General features: G+C 49.6%; 1 protein-coding gene across 3 annotated transcripts in view; it reads right to left on the bottom strand.

The window, feature by feature from the left end:
* Positions 1-1,218: 1,218 nt before the first annotated feature.
* The window catches only part of VWA2 (von Willebrand factor A domain containing 2), a 30,870-nt gene continuing 15,731 nt past the window's right edge, over positions 1,219-16,357 (bottom strand). For all 3 annotated transcript variants that reach the window (XM_083866704.1, XM_083866705.1, XM_083866706.1), the window contains 9 exons: positions 11,472-11,666; positions 10,536-10,666; positions 9,741-9,873; positions 8,450-8,505; positions 7,516-7,623; positions 6,141-6,722; positions 5,266-5,817; positions 2,204-2,326; positions 1,219-1,486 (listed from right to left, as the gene is read on the bottom strand). In XM_083866704.1, coding sequence (XP_083722830.1) covers positions 1,353-1,486; positions 2,204-2,326; positions 5,266-5,817; positions 6,141-6,722; positions 7,516-7,623; positions 8,450-8,505; positions 9,741-9,873; positions 10,536-10,666; positions 11,472-11,666 — 2,014 coding nt within the window. In that variant the 3' untranslated portion in view covers positions 1,219-1,352. The remainder of the gene's footprint in view (positions 1,487-2,203; positions 2,327-5,265; positions 5,818-6,140; positions 6,723-7,515; positions 7,624-8,449; positions 8,506-9,740; positions 9,874-10,535; positions 10,667-11,471; positions 11,667-16,357) is intronic.

Raw genomic sequence — 16,357 nt, 5'->3', positions numbered from 1 at the left:
CACCAGGGCAGCAGGGTGAGAAGAGGGGTCCCTCAGACCCGGACCCATCACACAGACAAGGATGCACAAGGAGATCAGAGAGACTTTTGAGAGCAGCCTGGCTGGAATCCAGCCAGCTCCACAGGCACCTCTGCACCATACCAAGAACCACATCTTTGGTGTGAGTCTGATCAAGCCTCTTCTCCCCACGTGAAGAGAAGACTGACAGGTTAACAGCAGAGGCAATGCTGAGCTACGGCCATGCCTAAGTAACATTAATAGATTCGTTTCCCTTTGTATCCCAAATGTCAGCCCTTCAACTAAGCCTCTATTCTGCTGTGCCTTAGGACACAGACAATCTACCAAAGTGACAGTGAAAGGAAAGCAGAATTTCCTCTTTCTCCCAGCCTGGTTTCTCCCACAAGGCCTGACAGTGCTTCTCGTGTCTCAGTGCCAGCTTTCATCCTGAGAGTGCTTTCAGACCATTCTTCTTTTGACAACAAACCTGCTGAGCAATTTGTGTCTCTCTTTGTCCATCTAATGTTACTATTCAAACACGGGGCCAGGGCATCTGGGTGAAGGGATTTTTCTTCTGCTGGGAACAATAGACAGTATTCTCATGAGCACTGGCAGTCACAGTTAATATCTCTGCCTTGGCTCTCTGCAGACCTGGCCATGCTCTCCTGAGGTGACAGACACCATGGGAAAGTCAGCAGACAAGTGACACATGGTTCCCAACACTGGGAACCATGGGCTTTGGGGGAGCAGTTATGTAAATTTTACAGGTTTGTGGGCAAATTGACCCAGCAATGAGGTGAGATTGATGCTCCAAAGGATGCAGGCATGTGGCCAAACTGTCTTTGGAGATATGAACCATCACAGCCCAGTCAATTCAGAGAAGAAAGCAGCATGAACAACATATGAAACAGAATAAAGACTTGTAATCAGTTCTCCTTCCTCTGTCTTCCTGCATGTAACGAGCCATTCACTCCAGCACCTGGCTACAAGTGCATCATCTGTGTTATACCTCTTCAGCAGGAGCTCCAGAATTGTTCAGATTTCTACATATTTTTAGACTAACTCACAGAACTCTCAAAATCTATTAAAAAACCCCAAAACAATCACGACCTTAAGACCTGGATGAGGAAATGCAAAATGCCAGAAAGAAATACTTAAACACAAATATTTACTTCAATTATAAAAGAAAGAGAATGCTGGAAAGCCCAGTTTGTGCAATGCAGGAATTGGGAATGGCCTTAACACAGTCCCTGTGCTGGAGCAACTCCATCACTGCCAAGGGCAGTGCAGGACGGTGCCTGTGAGTGGCAGAAAGTGCTCCTGGATAGAGAACTGAAACCACTGACACATCTGTGTCAATGCCTCTGATCCATTTGCCTTTTGCCATGCTGGAGGGCTCTGGAGAAGTGCTGCAAGCCCCTTGGACTCCACTGCACAGGGGAACGTGGAGGAAGGGCTGGAGACCTTGGAGAATCACCCCGGACAACTCCTGTGGCAGAAGAGAAACACAGATATGGGATGAGGGCTTTAGCACCAAAGGATAAGGTCACACACAATCCACAACAACCAAACAAGCATTCCTTTAGCCTTAGCTGACAGATGTTAGAGGCCACAGACTGGAAGTCAGAATTCCTGGGCTCAGGTAAAAAGCAAAATATTGGGCAAGGGAAAAATCCACTTAAATTGAGAACTTCATGGTTTGGGCACAGGGTCACCTCTAGGGAGCCAGAGAGTTCCCACCTCCTGGCTATTGCTCCCTGCTGAAGAGAAGGAAGGCAATGGGGTGGCTTTTACACCATGGACAGCATTGAAAGGAATAGTGAGGGGGTCTGCTCCAACAGAAACAGCTCCCTCCCATTAAAAGAGAGTCAAATCTTTCCCCCTGGGGAACATAGGAAAGATTGTTTCTTCTAGCAGGGCAAAGGGAAAAAGGGGAACAGAAGAGAGTAGAAGATCACCAAAACTATTAGACCTTGTTGCCCCCCCTCACAATCAACTCACTTAGTGAAGGTATAAAAATGCACAGCTTCTTGAGAGAAGCCCTTGCTCCCCTCAGCAGCCCAAACCTCCCCACTTTCCATATGATAGAGACCACACCAGCACCAAAACCTGGCCACCAAACTGCTGTCCAAGAGTTACAGCCACTCCTCTGCTCCAGGAAGAGGTGGAGATGTGGGATCAGTTGGGAGGGGCTGCTGATCCTTACTGGTCTCACAGTGGGGCCCTTCCCAGCCGTGGCACTGGCAGCGGTAGCTCCCCGGCCCGAGGATGCACACGCCCTGGTTCATGCAGGGGTTGGGCTTGCACAGGTTCACGGGGCTCCTTGCTTCTGCAACAGACATAAGCACAAGAGCAGGCTCAGGCACAGCTGCATTATTACTAGCTAAGACCCACATCCATCAAGAATGCTGCAGAAAATGTCACCAAGGACTAATGGGGACTAAAAAAACATATAAACATAGCAGAGGTTGCAAGCTACAACCATGTCTCAACACTTTAAACTAGAGAACAGAAAGGCTTTTCTAGGTGTTCTAATCTGGAGGAGAATATTCCTAGTAAAGCTTAAAAGAGTAATTTAATGATAGGCAGTGTATCACAGAAAAGCAAACTCCCCACATCCAGACACGGGCAACACAGAGCAAGACACATGCCCTGCTCTAACATATTCACAATCCCAAATGCCACTGAAGTTCAAATCTCACTTTGTCCCAGAGAGGATAAAAGTTTCCCCTAGAGAGGAATAAGGAAAAGTTGCCAGTTGGGAAGTGAGGATGGCATGAATGGAAAACAACACAGGCAAAATTTCTGGGCTTCTTTTCCAGGGGGTTTGAGAGAAGCCTGCAAGCACAGCCCAAGTTATTAGCCCTGTTGTTATGAAGTATGTGACAGCTTTCCCAACCCTCTCAACACAACAGAGCCCAGCTGTCAGCAGGGCTGGCAGTGTTCCATGCTGCCTTGCTGCCAATACATTAGGTTAAGTAGCAGCATCCCAGAGGAATTTGCTTCCAGTCTGCTGGCAACACCACTGTGGTGTTGGTGAGGGTGTGAAATTCCTCTGCTCAAAAGCTAAGTGGTGTAGAGCTGCTTGCCTTACTCTTTTCTACAGGGTAGAAAAATCACAGAGAAAACAGAAAAAGGAGAAGAAGAAAGAATACAAACATTATCCCCTATCTGTCAGGAAGCTTTCTACAGCTTAACAGATGTTGTGCTCATTCTCCCTCTGCACATTAAGTCTCAACCTATACCTAACACTGCCAAATTATAACTGATTTTTGGGTGGGTTTTTTTGGACAGTCCTAGACCTGAGATATATCAGTCTTTCACTCCAGTTGATTCTATGGGGAACCAAGCCAGGTTCAAAAACATTTTTGTTATCAAGGGATTTCTGAAATGGGGTCCTGCCTGATAGTGTATTCCCAGGGATGAACACTTCTGCTTTCATGGGGCTGGAAGAGCCACTGGCAATGAAAGCTGGATCTCTTGGACACACCACTCATATTCCAGGTGCTGCTCTTCCCCAGGGAGCTGTTTCACGGTGCATGTGTCCACCTCATCTCTCCAGCATAACCTCACAGTCCCTGCTTTGGGGAACCGTTCTGCAACAAAACCGTTTCTCTGAACTCAAGTCTGCTGTTAACATACTTTAAACAAGGTTCTTGCACTTTGATGATCCAAATAACTTGTATTTCCATTAATCTGATTCATATATATTTAATGCTTGGGAACATTCTCCTAAACTCTGGGTCCTTTTTCTCTGGACTCTTTTCAAATGAGCCTCAAAACTAATACCATATATCAGGTATACAGAGGCACGGTCTGTTTCTCAAATACTTTTATAATGAATCATGATTTTTTTAAAGTCCTTTCACAGACAATGATTCTGTTATTAAGCCTTGGACTTGGGAGTAGAAGACTGAGTGAAGGGCTTATCTTTATATCGTCCTTGGTCCCAGCCTATCTAGTACAAAGTGTGATTTACCTGCACATGAAATGAAAGCAGCAATTCAGTCTCAGGAAATGATATGTTATTACCCTGACTCTTTGAACCCTGTCTCTTCACCTTCACCCCTGGCATTTTAGCTAATTTCAAGGTACAGTACATTGTTTTTGTAATAACACAGCTGAAAGTACCACTGCAACAGAAATACACCGAAAAGCTCCAGGTAGAAACCATCTGCAGAGCATGCCAGGAGGGCAGCTCCTCACCCTAAAGAGATGGGCTGGAGCTCTTTCTAAGCCTGAAGGAAACACGGGCATGCCCAGAGATGAAAAGGACCTCTGTGCTGAAGCTCAAACATGCTTCTTTTGATCTTATAAACATGTTAAAGCATAACAAAAGTGAACAGGTAGATGTTAAACTTAGGCTATTCTGAATGAGAAAACAAGGCATGGTATTTTAACTAGGAGCACTTTCATTACCACTGTCTGAAAACTAGGGCTCCTGTCCTTTCTGAAAAGCTGATTTCTAGACAACATGCAAGTGTTTCAAACTTAGTGTCAGAGCCATATTTTTCCCCAGCTGAGGACTGGCACTCATGACTCAAAGTTTTGAAGAAACTTCACCTTTTTTTTAACCCCCAAACATGAGATTTTACACAAATATTTGAAAATTCTTCACTTCCACTTTGAAGATAAGGATTTGGTCCCACAAATAAGATTAATCACAATTTGTCTGAAGGCCTTGTTTAGCAATCTGAATGCTTCAAAATGGACAGATTCTGATTTTAACATTAAATACGGTGCAACACAAAATCTCAAAAGCCCACAGCATCATTTCAGTAATGGAACATTAAGGATGAACAGGAGTGATGAGGTTGCAGACTCACCACTTTACAAACACCTGGTCACAAACCTGTTGAACGAGAGAGCAGAGACCTCACTCAGGGACCAGCACAAAAAAGAGGCCCCTTAAGCCACCCACCCAGCAACATTGAAGGGGTACAGTAACACACAACAAATTCCACAGATTTAAAGGAACATCAGAAAAACAGAAAACTTCTTTTTCTTTTAGAGAAAGCAGAACCTAGAAGTAGCAGGGATGGAAAGTATGGAGAGTATGCCCATTCTCACCCAGAATCTTAGGAAAGTTGGTTACTAATTCCTCCAGGATTGCTCTGGGCAGTCATAGTTTCATGTATGTCACAGTTTCCCCACTCGTAAAATGCAAAAGATAGTATCAAGTTTAGTCAGTAAAACATCCAAAAACCTACAACAGCAGCAGCTGATGGCACTGACATAGAGAGTAATGATGACTGGAGGCTCTCCTACCTTCACAGATCCTTTCAATGATAAGGCCTTGGTAATACTGCAGGTCTTCATAGGAGGAGATGTGGACCAGGTAGGTGGGAGACCCAGCAACTCTCAGCAGCATGTCCCTCTCTGTGTCCCCAATGACCACCACGAACACCAAGATGCCATTGTGCCTCAGCTGCTGAGCTGGGGCAGCTGCATCCTGCATGCCACCTCCATTGGTGAGCAGCACCACCACCTTGTTGACACCAGGCCTTGCTCCCCTCTGCACAGTCATTACATCGCTGTAAACATGCAGCAAGGCACTGCCAGCAGAGGCTGAGTCCCCAAGGAAAGGCACCTGGTCGATGGCCTGGAGAACAGCAGAGTTGCTTGTGTGTGTGTCCAAAGCAAACATGGTGTGAGCTTTGCTGCCATAGACCACCAGGGCAATTTGGGTGACATCCCGGTTGATGATGAAGTGCAAACAGCTGCTCCTGACAAAGTGCCTCAGACGCAGAAAGTTCTCCAGGCCAACTCCAGAAGAGGCATCCACAGCGAATGCCAAATCAAGAGACTGAGCCTGGCAGCCTGTGGAAAGGAGCACAAACATGGCATCTCTTAGAATATATATCTATTCCTTTCTGACTGACAAACAGCAGTGACAGGAAATCACGGGCAAAATTCAACACTGCTGATCACTGATTGTGAAAGGGTGATCTATGTCTCTTTCATACCAATAGGTAGAAACTCATCACAAAAATCACTCATGGAAGGTTAGTCCCTGGATCTGTGACTGACAAACAAAAACAAGGACATTCGTCCTTCTGTCCTTCCCTCCTCCCTGTTGGAATTCAGGACACCTCTGCACAGTTTGGCAAACTTGTCCCACAATGCCCATACCACAGTCTTACCTTCAGGACTCCCCACACTGCAGATTTTTCTCTGCAGTTCTGGCATCCTGTTGAACAGGTCCTGAGGGTCTGAGTAGACAATGGTCTGCTGTGGATTGCCAGTCACCGTGGTCAGCTCTGCCCTCATGAAGCTGCTGCCTATGCCAAGCAAGAAGAGATTTTGGTCCTTCACATACTTAGCGGCTTCTGCCACCGAATCCTGGGACTTGGAGTCAGTGAGCAGGACAACCACACGTGGGAGATCATCCTGCACATCTGCAAAGACTGGGGTACTCCTAAAACCATGCTGTGCGATGTATTGCAGGGCTCTGCCTGTCAGGGTTCTTCCTCCACTGAAATTCAAGGCATCAATACTCTTCATGAGACTGAATGCATCCTTGTGTTGGCCCAGTTCAATGGGTATCTTGACATTGTCATCATACTGGGCCACCCCCACGCTCATAGGCGAGTCCTGGCCCACCGCGGCCTGGAGGAATCTCTTGAGGAAGGCCTTGAAGCGCAAGAACCCTTCCAGTGTGACCCCTGCTGAGCTGTCCATCAGGAAAAGGAGATCCACGCCACAGTCAAGGCTCAGCTTTGCTGCTGGAAAGGGAGAAGGAAAGTAGTCATTTGCAGGGCAACCCCAGCAGGGGCTTGCTGGAAGCCTTGTGGAGAGGGGATGTTGAGTCCAGTAACCCAAATGTTCCGCTATTCATATCATGAGCTGGGGGACAAATGAGCCAGGAGCAGGCTTTGTTTTGGTTGGATGCCATATAAGCCTTTAGAGACAAGAAATATCTATGGGAATTAATGAACTTTTGGATGGCAAACTTCAAATCAGAAATTACAACTCCACTCTCTTAGTGCTGTAGGCAAAACACTCTGAATGACACTACCACATACCGGAGAGAGTCCAAGCACTAGGCTCTTACCTATGACACCCTGAGACACTTTGAAGTCGGAACCTTGGTTTGGGGAAAGTAAATACAAGGTGTTTTCTAATGATCAGGAGGTTTTGATTTTTTGCATTGAACCCCCAAAACCAGGAGCTCCTGCTGCACCCATGTCTGCAGGGAGGGAACCAGCAGACACATCCACATCTCTCCGAGTGACTCTGTTACCTGATCCCATGGCATCTGCATTTAGATACAAAGGCACCCAATCCAGAGAGAAATTGTCAATATTGATGCTCTTCACACCCACACAGTGTCCCAACAGCAGGACCCAGTCATTGGGTCTGACAGTCATGATCATCATGAGAGTAAATTCAGCCTGTCTTTTGGAGAAAAACTCAGACTTTGGCCCCACCCCAGTTGCCCCCAGAGTGGCACAAAGGGCATCACAAATGCAGGATTCAGCCAAGAGGGAAGGAGACAGAGCACAGGTTCACACCTACCACAGTGGGTATCTCCTCCGTACCCCAGCAGGCAGAGGCAGTGGTATCTGTCAAGTCCCTCTGGGACACATGTGCCACCATTCTGGCATGGCTGGGAGTCACAAGGGTCTAAACAGGACAGGGAAGAGAGAAACAGGTAGTCAGCAGGGAGCCTGCTTCTCCTCATCCTCTGCCAGCATGAGCATCACCATTTGTGGAAAAAGGGTCACAGCTCTGCCCCTCTTGCTACAGAGTTTGAGCTAACACAGGGCCAGGTGTACCCTCACCTCCATGCAATTTCCACTTGGGATGACTCTCCAGCAGGCTGTGACAAGAAAGCAAAACAGACTCTGACTTCATTTGATTTGGAACAATGCCAGTGACCCCACAGCCATATAAGCAGAGAATTGCTAAAGGTCCTGCAGCCCTAACAGATTTTCAGCAGCAATGAAGGGGTCAGAGTCTGGCCTGCTGCTTGGACAGTGTTGTATTGATAAAGCAAACCTGCTGTCACCTGAACTTGCAAAAAGGACTGAAGGACCACAGCTATTTCAACAGCCACAGAAATAGGCTGGCAATCAGCACATGCCAGGCTCCCCATTAATGCTGCTTATGGTACCAAGTGTAGACTGGAGGCATCACTGCATGCTCCCCTGCCTGGAGAACAGTGATCCCCTGCAGGCACTGGAAAGCAGTGCAAGACTCTGACCCCAGGACATGAACAGATTCACTGGCTCCTCAAGTGGAGGAGAAATTACTGGGAGACATTTTCGTCCAAAAGAACTCTAGTCATAAATACCCATGAGAAACAAAAAATGGATTAAACATCTACTGATCACAGTCTCTCACTCAGAACAAAATTTTTGAGAAGTGAAAGCAAACCCCTGTCTTTTTGTTCTTTAGTTATTACCTTTCATGCTTCATAAATTAAAGTTTTGGAAAAGCAAAATCCCACCTGGACACACAGTTCGAAAGCATCTGGATGGGTGTTTTATCAAGACTCGCTTCCACCTGAAACAGGAAGAATAAGACCTGTCATGAATTTAAATATTAATAATGTGTTTTCAATAGAACAAATTTTTCTTTGAAAACACAGGGTTTTTTAACACATCCAGAGATGGTGTCTCCACTATCTCCCTGGGCAGACCATTCCAATACTTCATTAGTCTTTCTGCAAAAAAACTTTTTCCTAATATCCGACCTATATTTCCCTTGGTACAGCTTGAGTCTGTGTCCTCTCATTCTGTCAGCTGCTGCCTGGAGAAAGAGACCAACCCCCACCTGACCACAGCCACCTTTCAGGAGGTTGTAGAGAGTGATAAGGTCACCTCTGAGTCTGCTTTTCTCCAGGTTAAACAACCCCAGCTCCCTCAGCTGTTCCTCACAGGGTCTGTGTTCTAAGCCCCTCTCCAACCTCATTGCCTCTTCTGGACGTGCTCAAGTGTCTCAACGTTCTTCCTAAGCTGAGGGGCCAGAGCTGGACCCAGCACTCAAGCTGTGGCCTCACCAATGCCAAGTACAGGGGAAGAACGAACTCCCTGCTCCTGCTGGCCACACCATTCCTGATCCAGGCCAGGATGCCACTGGCCTTCTTGGCTACCAGGGCACACTGCAGATGCATGTTCAGCTGCTGTCGCCAGCACTCCCAGGTCCCTTTCTGCCTGGGCAGAAACTGTCCAGCCATACTGTCCCCAGCCTATAATGTTGCAGGGGGTTATAGTGGCCAAAATGCAGGACTCAGCACTTGGACTTATTAAATATCATCCTATTGGACTCTGCTCATCCATCCAACCAACCACTCCAGGTCTCTTTGCAGAGCCCTCCTCCCTTCCAACAGATCGACACATGCTCCCAGCTTAGAGTTGTCTGCAAATTTACTAATGAAAGACTCAACACCTCATCCATGTCATCAATAAAAATATTGAAGAGAACTGGTCCCAGAACTAGGGACAACACTAGTAACTGGCCGCCAGCTGGCAGCCATGAGATGGCAAAAGGAAAAGCTTAATTTCATCTAATCTACCCTTTTGGTTTTTAATTCAACTGTAATTTTTACATTTTAAGATTATGGATGTATTTTTAAGACTCAAAGAACGAACTTCTCTTCCTAGGACTAGAGACAGTTTGCATCAGTCTTCCGAGGGATCTTCATCCCAGTAAAGGGCCAAGGTCAGATAAAAGCCTCATTACTGCATTTGTTATCTCTCAGCTCCAGTCATATTTAGAGATGTGGGTGCCCAGCTCACCTGATGAAAGGGCACAATGAAGCCTGCACTGCATTGGGTTGTTTTGAGCCTTTCCAACACACATAGTTGCCAGCCACCTCTTTCACAGTTTCCAGGGTCCTGCGTTCACAAGGGTGGGACTCAACTTTGCAGCCTGTAGCAAAGTAAAAGGCAAACTAGCATCAAAATTGCCTGAAAATACAAAGGCTGTAAGAGTAGACAACCATTTTCAACTACCTGACAACAGACTGGGCAAAGCTTCCAAGAGCCTTTGTGAGACCTCAGAGGAGAAATTTCCTGTTGAAATTATCATCAGCCTACTCCACTTTCTGGGGACCTCAATATTCAACCTCTTTTGCTTTGCTATAAACCTCACACTGCTGAGTTCATGGTTCAATGACCACTTTTCAGCCCCTTTGGTGCCTTTATCATTCATGTGTTTGATTTTCTGCTGTCTCTGGACCACTTAGTTCTTTCCTTTCTAACTCCTGCAAGCCCCGGGTACCTCCCCTTAATGCCCAGCCAAGTCCATTAGAAAATTCAACACAACTCTGTTTATCCCTCTATCCTCTGTCACATGAGCAAAAGCCAATATTCCCATTTTCAGAGGTGAACCAAGATGCAGAAGATTTAGGATTCTGCAGCTTGGAGGTATTTGAAGAGCATGCTATCCAGTTGGGGCACCAGAAGCAGGTTACCTCGAAGTGCAACATCTGCCAATTCCCCTGTATGCTTCCTGACACTGCCTTATCTTCTTCACTCAGTGCCATGTCCGAGCTAAAAGCACAGTCATGGAGGTGGGGCCAGCAGGGTCACCTGGAGCTGTGGCAGTGCAGACAGGGTCACTCAAGGTGCTGTACAGGCCGTTGGCAGCATCCTCAGCATCTCCAGCAAAGAGCAGGTGCCGCTCAGGGGGCTCACTGGCCAGCACGTGCAGCTCCTCCCACCTGCTGAGCAAGGCACGGGTCAGCTGCTCAGTCTGCCCCACAAAGAATTAAGAGTAAAACCAACTCTGGGCAACAAATAGATAGCTGATGCAAAACCATGACACTCTTCAGTTTCCAAAACCTTGGTGTGTTTAGTCTCAGCCAGCAGCATAGCTCTACTAAGTGGAAAAGTTTCCTTCATCAACTGGTGCTCCTTCTACATCAGCCACCAAGTCAATATTTCCCCCATGCCTGCATTACCCTGCAAATTCCTTTTTGTCATGGTTTAAGTATGGTATTCCCCAATTTAACGCTCTCACTGAAACCAAGCTCGCATTTGTTCCCCCTCTCGCCTCCAGCTGGAAACGCAAAAGGGAAAGATCATGGATTGAGATAAGAACAATTTACTGGGAACAGAAATGAGATGAGAAATCAAGCAGTAACAGCAGCAATAAAAATATTAATACCAGAAGGTATAAGACAAAATCAATTTACTTGGAACGCCCATCTCAATACTGACTGTTTTGTCCACCACACTTTCTCCCCCTCCTTGGACGGAAGGAATGTCCTTACTCTCTGAAGGGAGAAAGTCCCATTCCCCCACCCCTGGCAATGATAAAGTGCCATAGATTATCTCCTAGATACATCCACAGCTACACCCCCTCAGCTACAGAAAAAAAAAAAAAAAATCAACCCTCTTCTGGCAAAAACTAGGACACCTTTTCTCTTTCCAGTACTCATATCTAGCCAGATATGACCCCTCACTCACTAGGACTGGCCATTTGGCTGGCTGGGTGTCTACTGCCCATTCTGGAGAGGTTCCTACCTTGGAAACTTGATTCCCACTGCAAAAACTGTGATGTGTCTCTCCTTCACCTGCATTGCAGGCATTGCAGTGCTGCCCTGGGACTTTCCATCCGAAATGATGATCAGAACTTCAGGGACACTTGAGTTCCTTCCACCAGGGAAACCCTTGTGGAGAATGTACTTCAGAGCCTGACCTGTCTCTGTGCTCCCACCTCTAGAAAGGAGGGAGATATAATCAGAAAAGAAGAAATAAAATTCCTCCCCTGCTACTGAATTTACCATTTGGGTTTCAAAATTTTACTCTCTGGTAATGGGAAACATAGCCTATTTCTGCTTGTTGCCACACAACATATCCATGGGGATGTCTAATCCTGTCATTCTTCTCATCTTCCTACCCACTGGTGCCATCTATTTGCCCTTAGGTCCCTTCTCTCCAACTCAGAGTGATCTCCAAGAGACTTCTAACATACAGTGGAGTGTTTCTGCAATTGGTGCAGTAACCAGAGCTCTTGGATATTTGAATTTTATTTCCATCTTTGACAAATGTCTACAGCTTCTGTTTTTCCATCTGAAAATTGTGGTAATTTCAGCTGTCGAAGGGGTGCGAAGGTGGCCCTTTGTGACACAGGAGCATTGTGTCAGGGCCCTGGGTGATGCGGGACATTCTAGTGCCCAGAGGCCCTTTGTGACATGGCAGAGCCCTGCCCTGCCCTACCTGGGGGTATCTAAGCAGCACAGAGCCCTGGGGAGCTCAGTCCCGAGAGAGCCACTCACTCAGGAGGAAGCAGCTCCCAGGATCCCTGTGCATCAGACGTCAGATATGGAAGAGGACAAGGTGAACCCCAACTCCCAGCCCCCCTAGCCCCTTTCCCCTGGCTGGCAGACCAGGCCCTCTGCAGGCAGTGGCCGAGGGCAGGGGGCAGCTCAGGCCTGCCCCTGTTGGGACACTGTGGAGGAAGAGGAGGCCTTTGCCCTCATGGATGAAGACTGGGAATACAACGTGGATCAAGAGCTTTCCCAATGGGGAGACGCTACCAGACAAGAGTTTTGCCTCTGGGAAGAAGTGACAGTCCAAGAGTTTTACCAACGACAAGAAGAAGTGACGATCCAGGAAGTTTCCCCATGGGGAACGGTGAGACACCAAGAGCTGCATCAGAGGGAGGTAGGTGTGAGGGTCCAGTGGAGGGATGGCACCCAGCAAGAGCTGTACCACTGGGAAGAAACTGAGACAGTCGAGGAGTTGTACCAACTGGACAGAGAGGATGAGATACACCAAGAGCTGTCCCGGTGGGAAAGGGATGCACACCAGGAATTGTCTTCTTTGGAAGAAGAAGTGCAAGGCCACCCGCACACATACCACCGGGAGGGAGACGACAGAGAACCACAGTTGTCTCAGGAGGGAAACAACAGGAACAAGGAGCTATTGGAAGGAAAAGACTTCAAGGTCCAGAAGCTGCCCCAGTGGAGTGGAAGGAGTGACCAAAAGCTGCCCCAACGGGACAGAAGGGTCAACAGCCAGGAGTTGTCCCAGCGTGCAGAAGGCATCGGTTACAAGATACGGGACAAACCCTTTCACCCAGAGAAGGACAAGGATGTCCAGACTTATGCCCAGCAGGGGCCCCACTCTCCCAGCAGTGTGGGTACCCAGGTGGCAGGAGAGGCAGCCCGTGAGCTGCCCAGCGCCGCTCCCGCCCCCGGGCGCCCCACAGAGGACGAGCTGCCGGCCGCGGCTGAGGAGGCGGGAGCTGCTGAGGAAGAGGAGGAGCTCCCCGAGCCTCCGCCGGCCGGGCTGGAAAAGGCACCACGTTCTCCTGCCCTCAGGGAAGAGGAGGAACTCCCCGAGCCTCAGCCGGCCGAGGTGGAAAGGGCACCAAGTTCTCCTTCCCTCAGGGAAGAGGAACTCCCCGAGCCTCTGCCGGCCGAGGTGGAAAAGGCACCACGTTCTCCTGCCCTCTGGGAAGAGGAGGAACTCCCGGAGCCTCTGCCGGCCGGGCTGGAAAAGGCACCACGTTCTCCTTCCCTCAGGGAAGAGGAGGAACTCCCGGAGCCTCCGCCGGCCGAGGTGGAAAAGGCACCACGTTCTCCTGCCCTCTGGGAAGAGGAGGAGCTCCCCGAGCCTCAGCCGGCCGAGGTGGAAAAGGCACCAGGTTCTCCTGCCCTCAGGGAAGAGGAGGAGCTCCCCGAGCCTGTGCCCGCCGAGGTGGAAAAGGGACCAGGTTCTCCTGCCCTCAGGGAGGAGGTGCCATCGGCAGCAACAGAGAGCCCAGTCCCTGCCCCACGTAGCCCCCCAGGCTGCAGCCAGGCTCTGTTGGACTTTGCAAGGCACATCAGTGGTGAGATTGTGCACGAGGCTGTGCTTGTGATCCAGGGATCTGGCCAGCAGCCAGAGGAAAGGGAGGATCTGGAGCAAAGCACAGCTGCTGAACTAGAAGCAGCAGCTGCAGGAGGAAGAAGGGAAGAAAGCCCCATCTCTGCCCCGCACATCCCCTTCAGTTCCCCCAGCCCCCCATCCGGCCCACTGGGAGCCCAAGCCCCCAGTGAGGAGCAGGAGGAGGCAGAGAGGGGATCAGTCCTGGAAGAGCTAGAGGCTGAGGAGGCGGCCTTGGCTGAGGAGTTTGAGCAGTCTCAGTGCGAAGATGAGGAAAAAACAGAGCTGTCCCAAGAAGAAATCAGCAAATACCAGGAAGAGTCCCAAGGGGAATCCTCAACTGAGCAAGAGCTGTCCCAAGTTGAATCCAGTAGGTTTCAGGAAGGGTCCCAAGAGGAAGCCAGCATTGAGCAGGAGCCATCTCTAGAAGAAGCTGGTAGGTTCCAGGACTTGTCCCAAGCAGAAGCCTGCACTGAGCAGGAGCTCTTCCAAGTGGAATCCAGTAGGTTTCAGGAAGGGTCCCAAGAGGAAGCAAGCATTGAGCAGGAGCTCTCCCAAGTGGAATCCAGTAAGTTACAAGAAGGGTCCCAAGCGGAAACAAGGACTGAGAAGGAGCTGTCCCAAGAAGAAGTCAGTAGGTTGCAGGACGAGTCCCAAGAAGAAGACAGCATTGAGCAGTTGCTCTCCTTGGAAGAAGCTGGAAGCCACCATGAGCTCTCCGATTGGGATGAATCCATGGCAGAAGAGCTGTCCCATGGCGATGCCGGTAGTTACCAAGAAGTTTCTGACTGGGAAGAAGGCACGGAGCAACGCCTTTCCCAAGGAGAAGTCAGTAGGTCCCACAGACTCTCTGACTGGGAAGAGTCCATTAGCCGGGCTGTATCCAAAGGGCATGGCAAGAGACCCTCTGTGCAGTCCAGTTGGGAAAATGACACTGATGAAGACCTTGCTCAGTACAGCTGGGAACAGAGCACTGTTCCCACAGCCGTGCTGCAGGAGGAGGACGATTGGGATGAAGTGAGTGTCCCCAAGCTGTCTGAAGAAGCTGTGCCCGTCTCTCACAAGGATTGGGTTGAGGGTGGAACATCTGAGCTGTGCCCCCTAGGGCCAGTCCCTGCCTCACCTCCCCAGTTAGAAGCCCAGGCCCTCACCCAGCAGGAGGCCCCCCATGAGAAATGTCTCGCCCGCCTGAGGCAGGCATTGCGGAGGCTGTTCTGGGGCCCTTTCCTGGCACCACAGCCCCTGTCCCAAGAAGAAATCAATCAATACCAAGAAGCGTCCCAAGGAGAAGCCCACATTGAGCAGTTGCTCTCCTTGGAAGAAGCTGGAAGCCACCATGAGCTCTCCGATTGGGATGAATCCATGGCAGAAGAGCTGTCCCATGGCGATGCCGGTAGTTACCAAGAAGTTTCTGACTGGGAAGAAGGCACGGAGCAATGCCTTTCCCAAGAAGTCAGTAGGTCCCACAGACTCTCTGACTGGGAAGAGTCCATTAGCCGGGCTGTATCCAAAGGGCATGGCAAGAGACCCTCTGTGCAGTCCAGTTGGGAAAATGACACTGATGAAGACCTTGCTCAGTACAGCTGGGAACAGAGCACTGTTCCCACAGCCGTGCTGCTGGAGGAGGACGATTGGGATGAAGTGAGTGTCCCTGAGCTGTCTGAAGAAGCTGTGCCCGTCTCTCATGAGGATTGGGTCGAGTGTGGGACATCTGAGCTGTGCCCCCTAGGGCCAGTCCCTGCCTCACCTCCCCAGTTAGAAGCCCAGGCCCTCACCCAGCAGGAGGCCTCCCACGAGAAATGTCTCGCCCGCCTGAGGCAGGCATTGCGGAGGCTGTTCTGGGGCCCTTTCCTGGCACCACAGCCCCTGTCCCAAGAAGAAATCAATCAATACCAAAAAGGGTCTCAAGGGGAAGCCCACATTGAGCAGGTGCTCTCCTTAGAAGAAGCTGGAAGCCACCATGAGCTCTCCGATTGGGATGAATCCATGGCAGAAGAGCTGTCCCATAGTGATGCCGGTAGTTACCAAGAAGTTTCTGACTGGGAAGAAGGCACGGAGCAATGCCTTTCCCAAGGAGAAGTTAGTAGCTCCCACAGACTCTCTGACTGGGAAGAGTCCACTGGCCAGCAGGTATCCAAAGGGCATGGCAAGAGACCCTCTGTGCAGTCCAGTTGGGAAAATGACACTGATGAAGACCTTGCTCGGTACAGCTGGGAACAGAGCACTGTTCCCACAGCCGTGCTGCCGGAGGAGGACGATTGGGATGAAGTGAGTGTCCCTCAGCTGTCTGAAGAAGCTGTGCCTGTTACTCAGGAGGATTGGGTCGAGTGTGGGACATCTGAGCTGTGCCCCCTAGGGCCAGTCCCTGCCTCACCTCCCCAGTTAGAAGCCCAGGCCCTCACCCAGCAGGAGGCCCCCCTCAAGAAACATCTCTCCTGCCCGCAGCGGGTGGTGCGGGTGCTGCGGAGGGATCTCTGCTTCCTCTGCCTCCCACCTCTGCCCCTGTCCCAAGAAGAAATCAATCAATACCAAGAAGC

The sequence above is a fragment of the Zosterops lateralis genome (genome assembly GCF_965231275.1).
Source record: "Zosterops lateralis genome assembly, chromosome: 8".
NCBI classification, from domain to species: Eukaryota; Metazoa; Chordata; class Aves; order Passeriformes; family Zosteropidae; genus Zosterops; species Zosterops lateralis.
The sequence above is the reverse complement of the archived record's forward strand: the minus strand, read 5'-3'. Positions and strand labels throughout refer to the sequence as shown.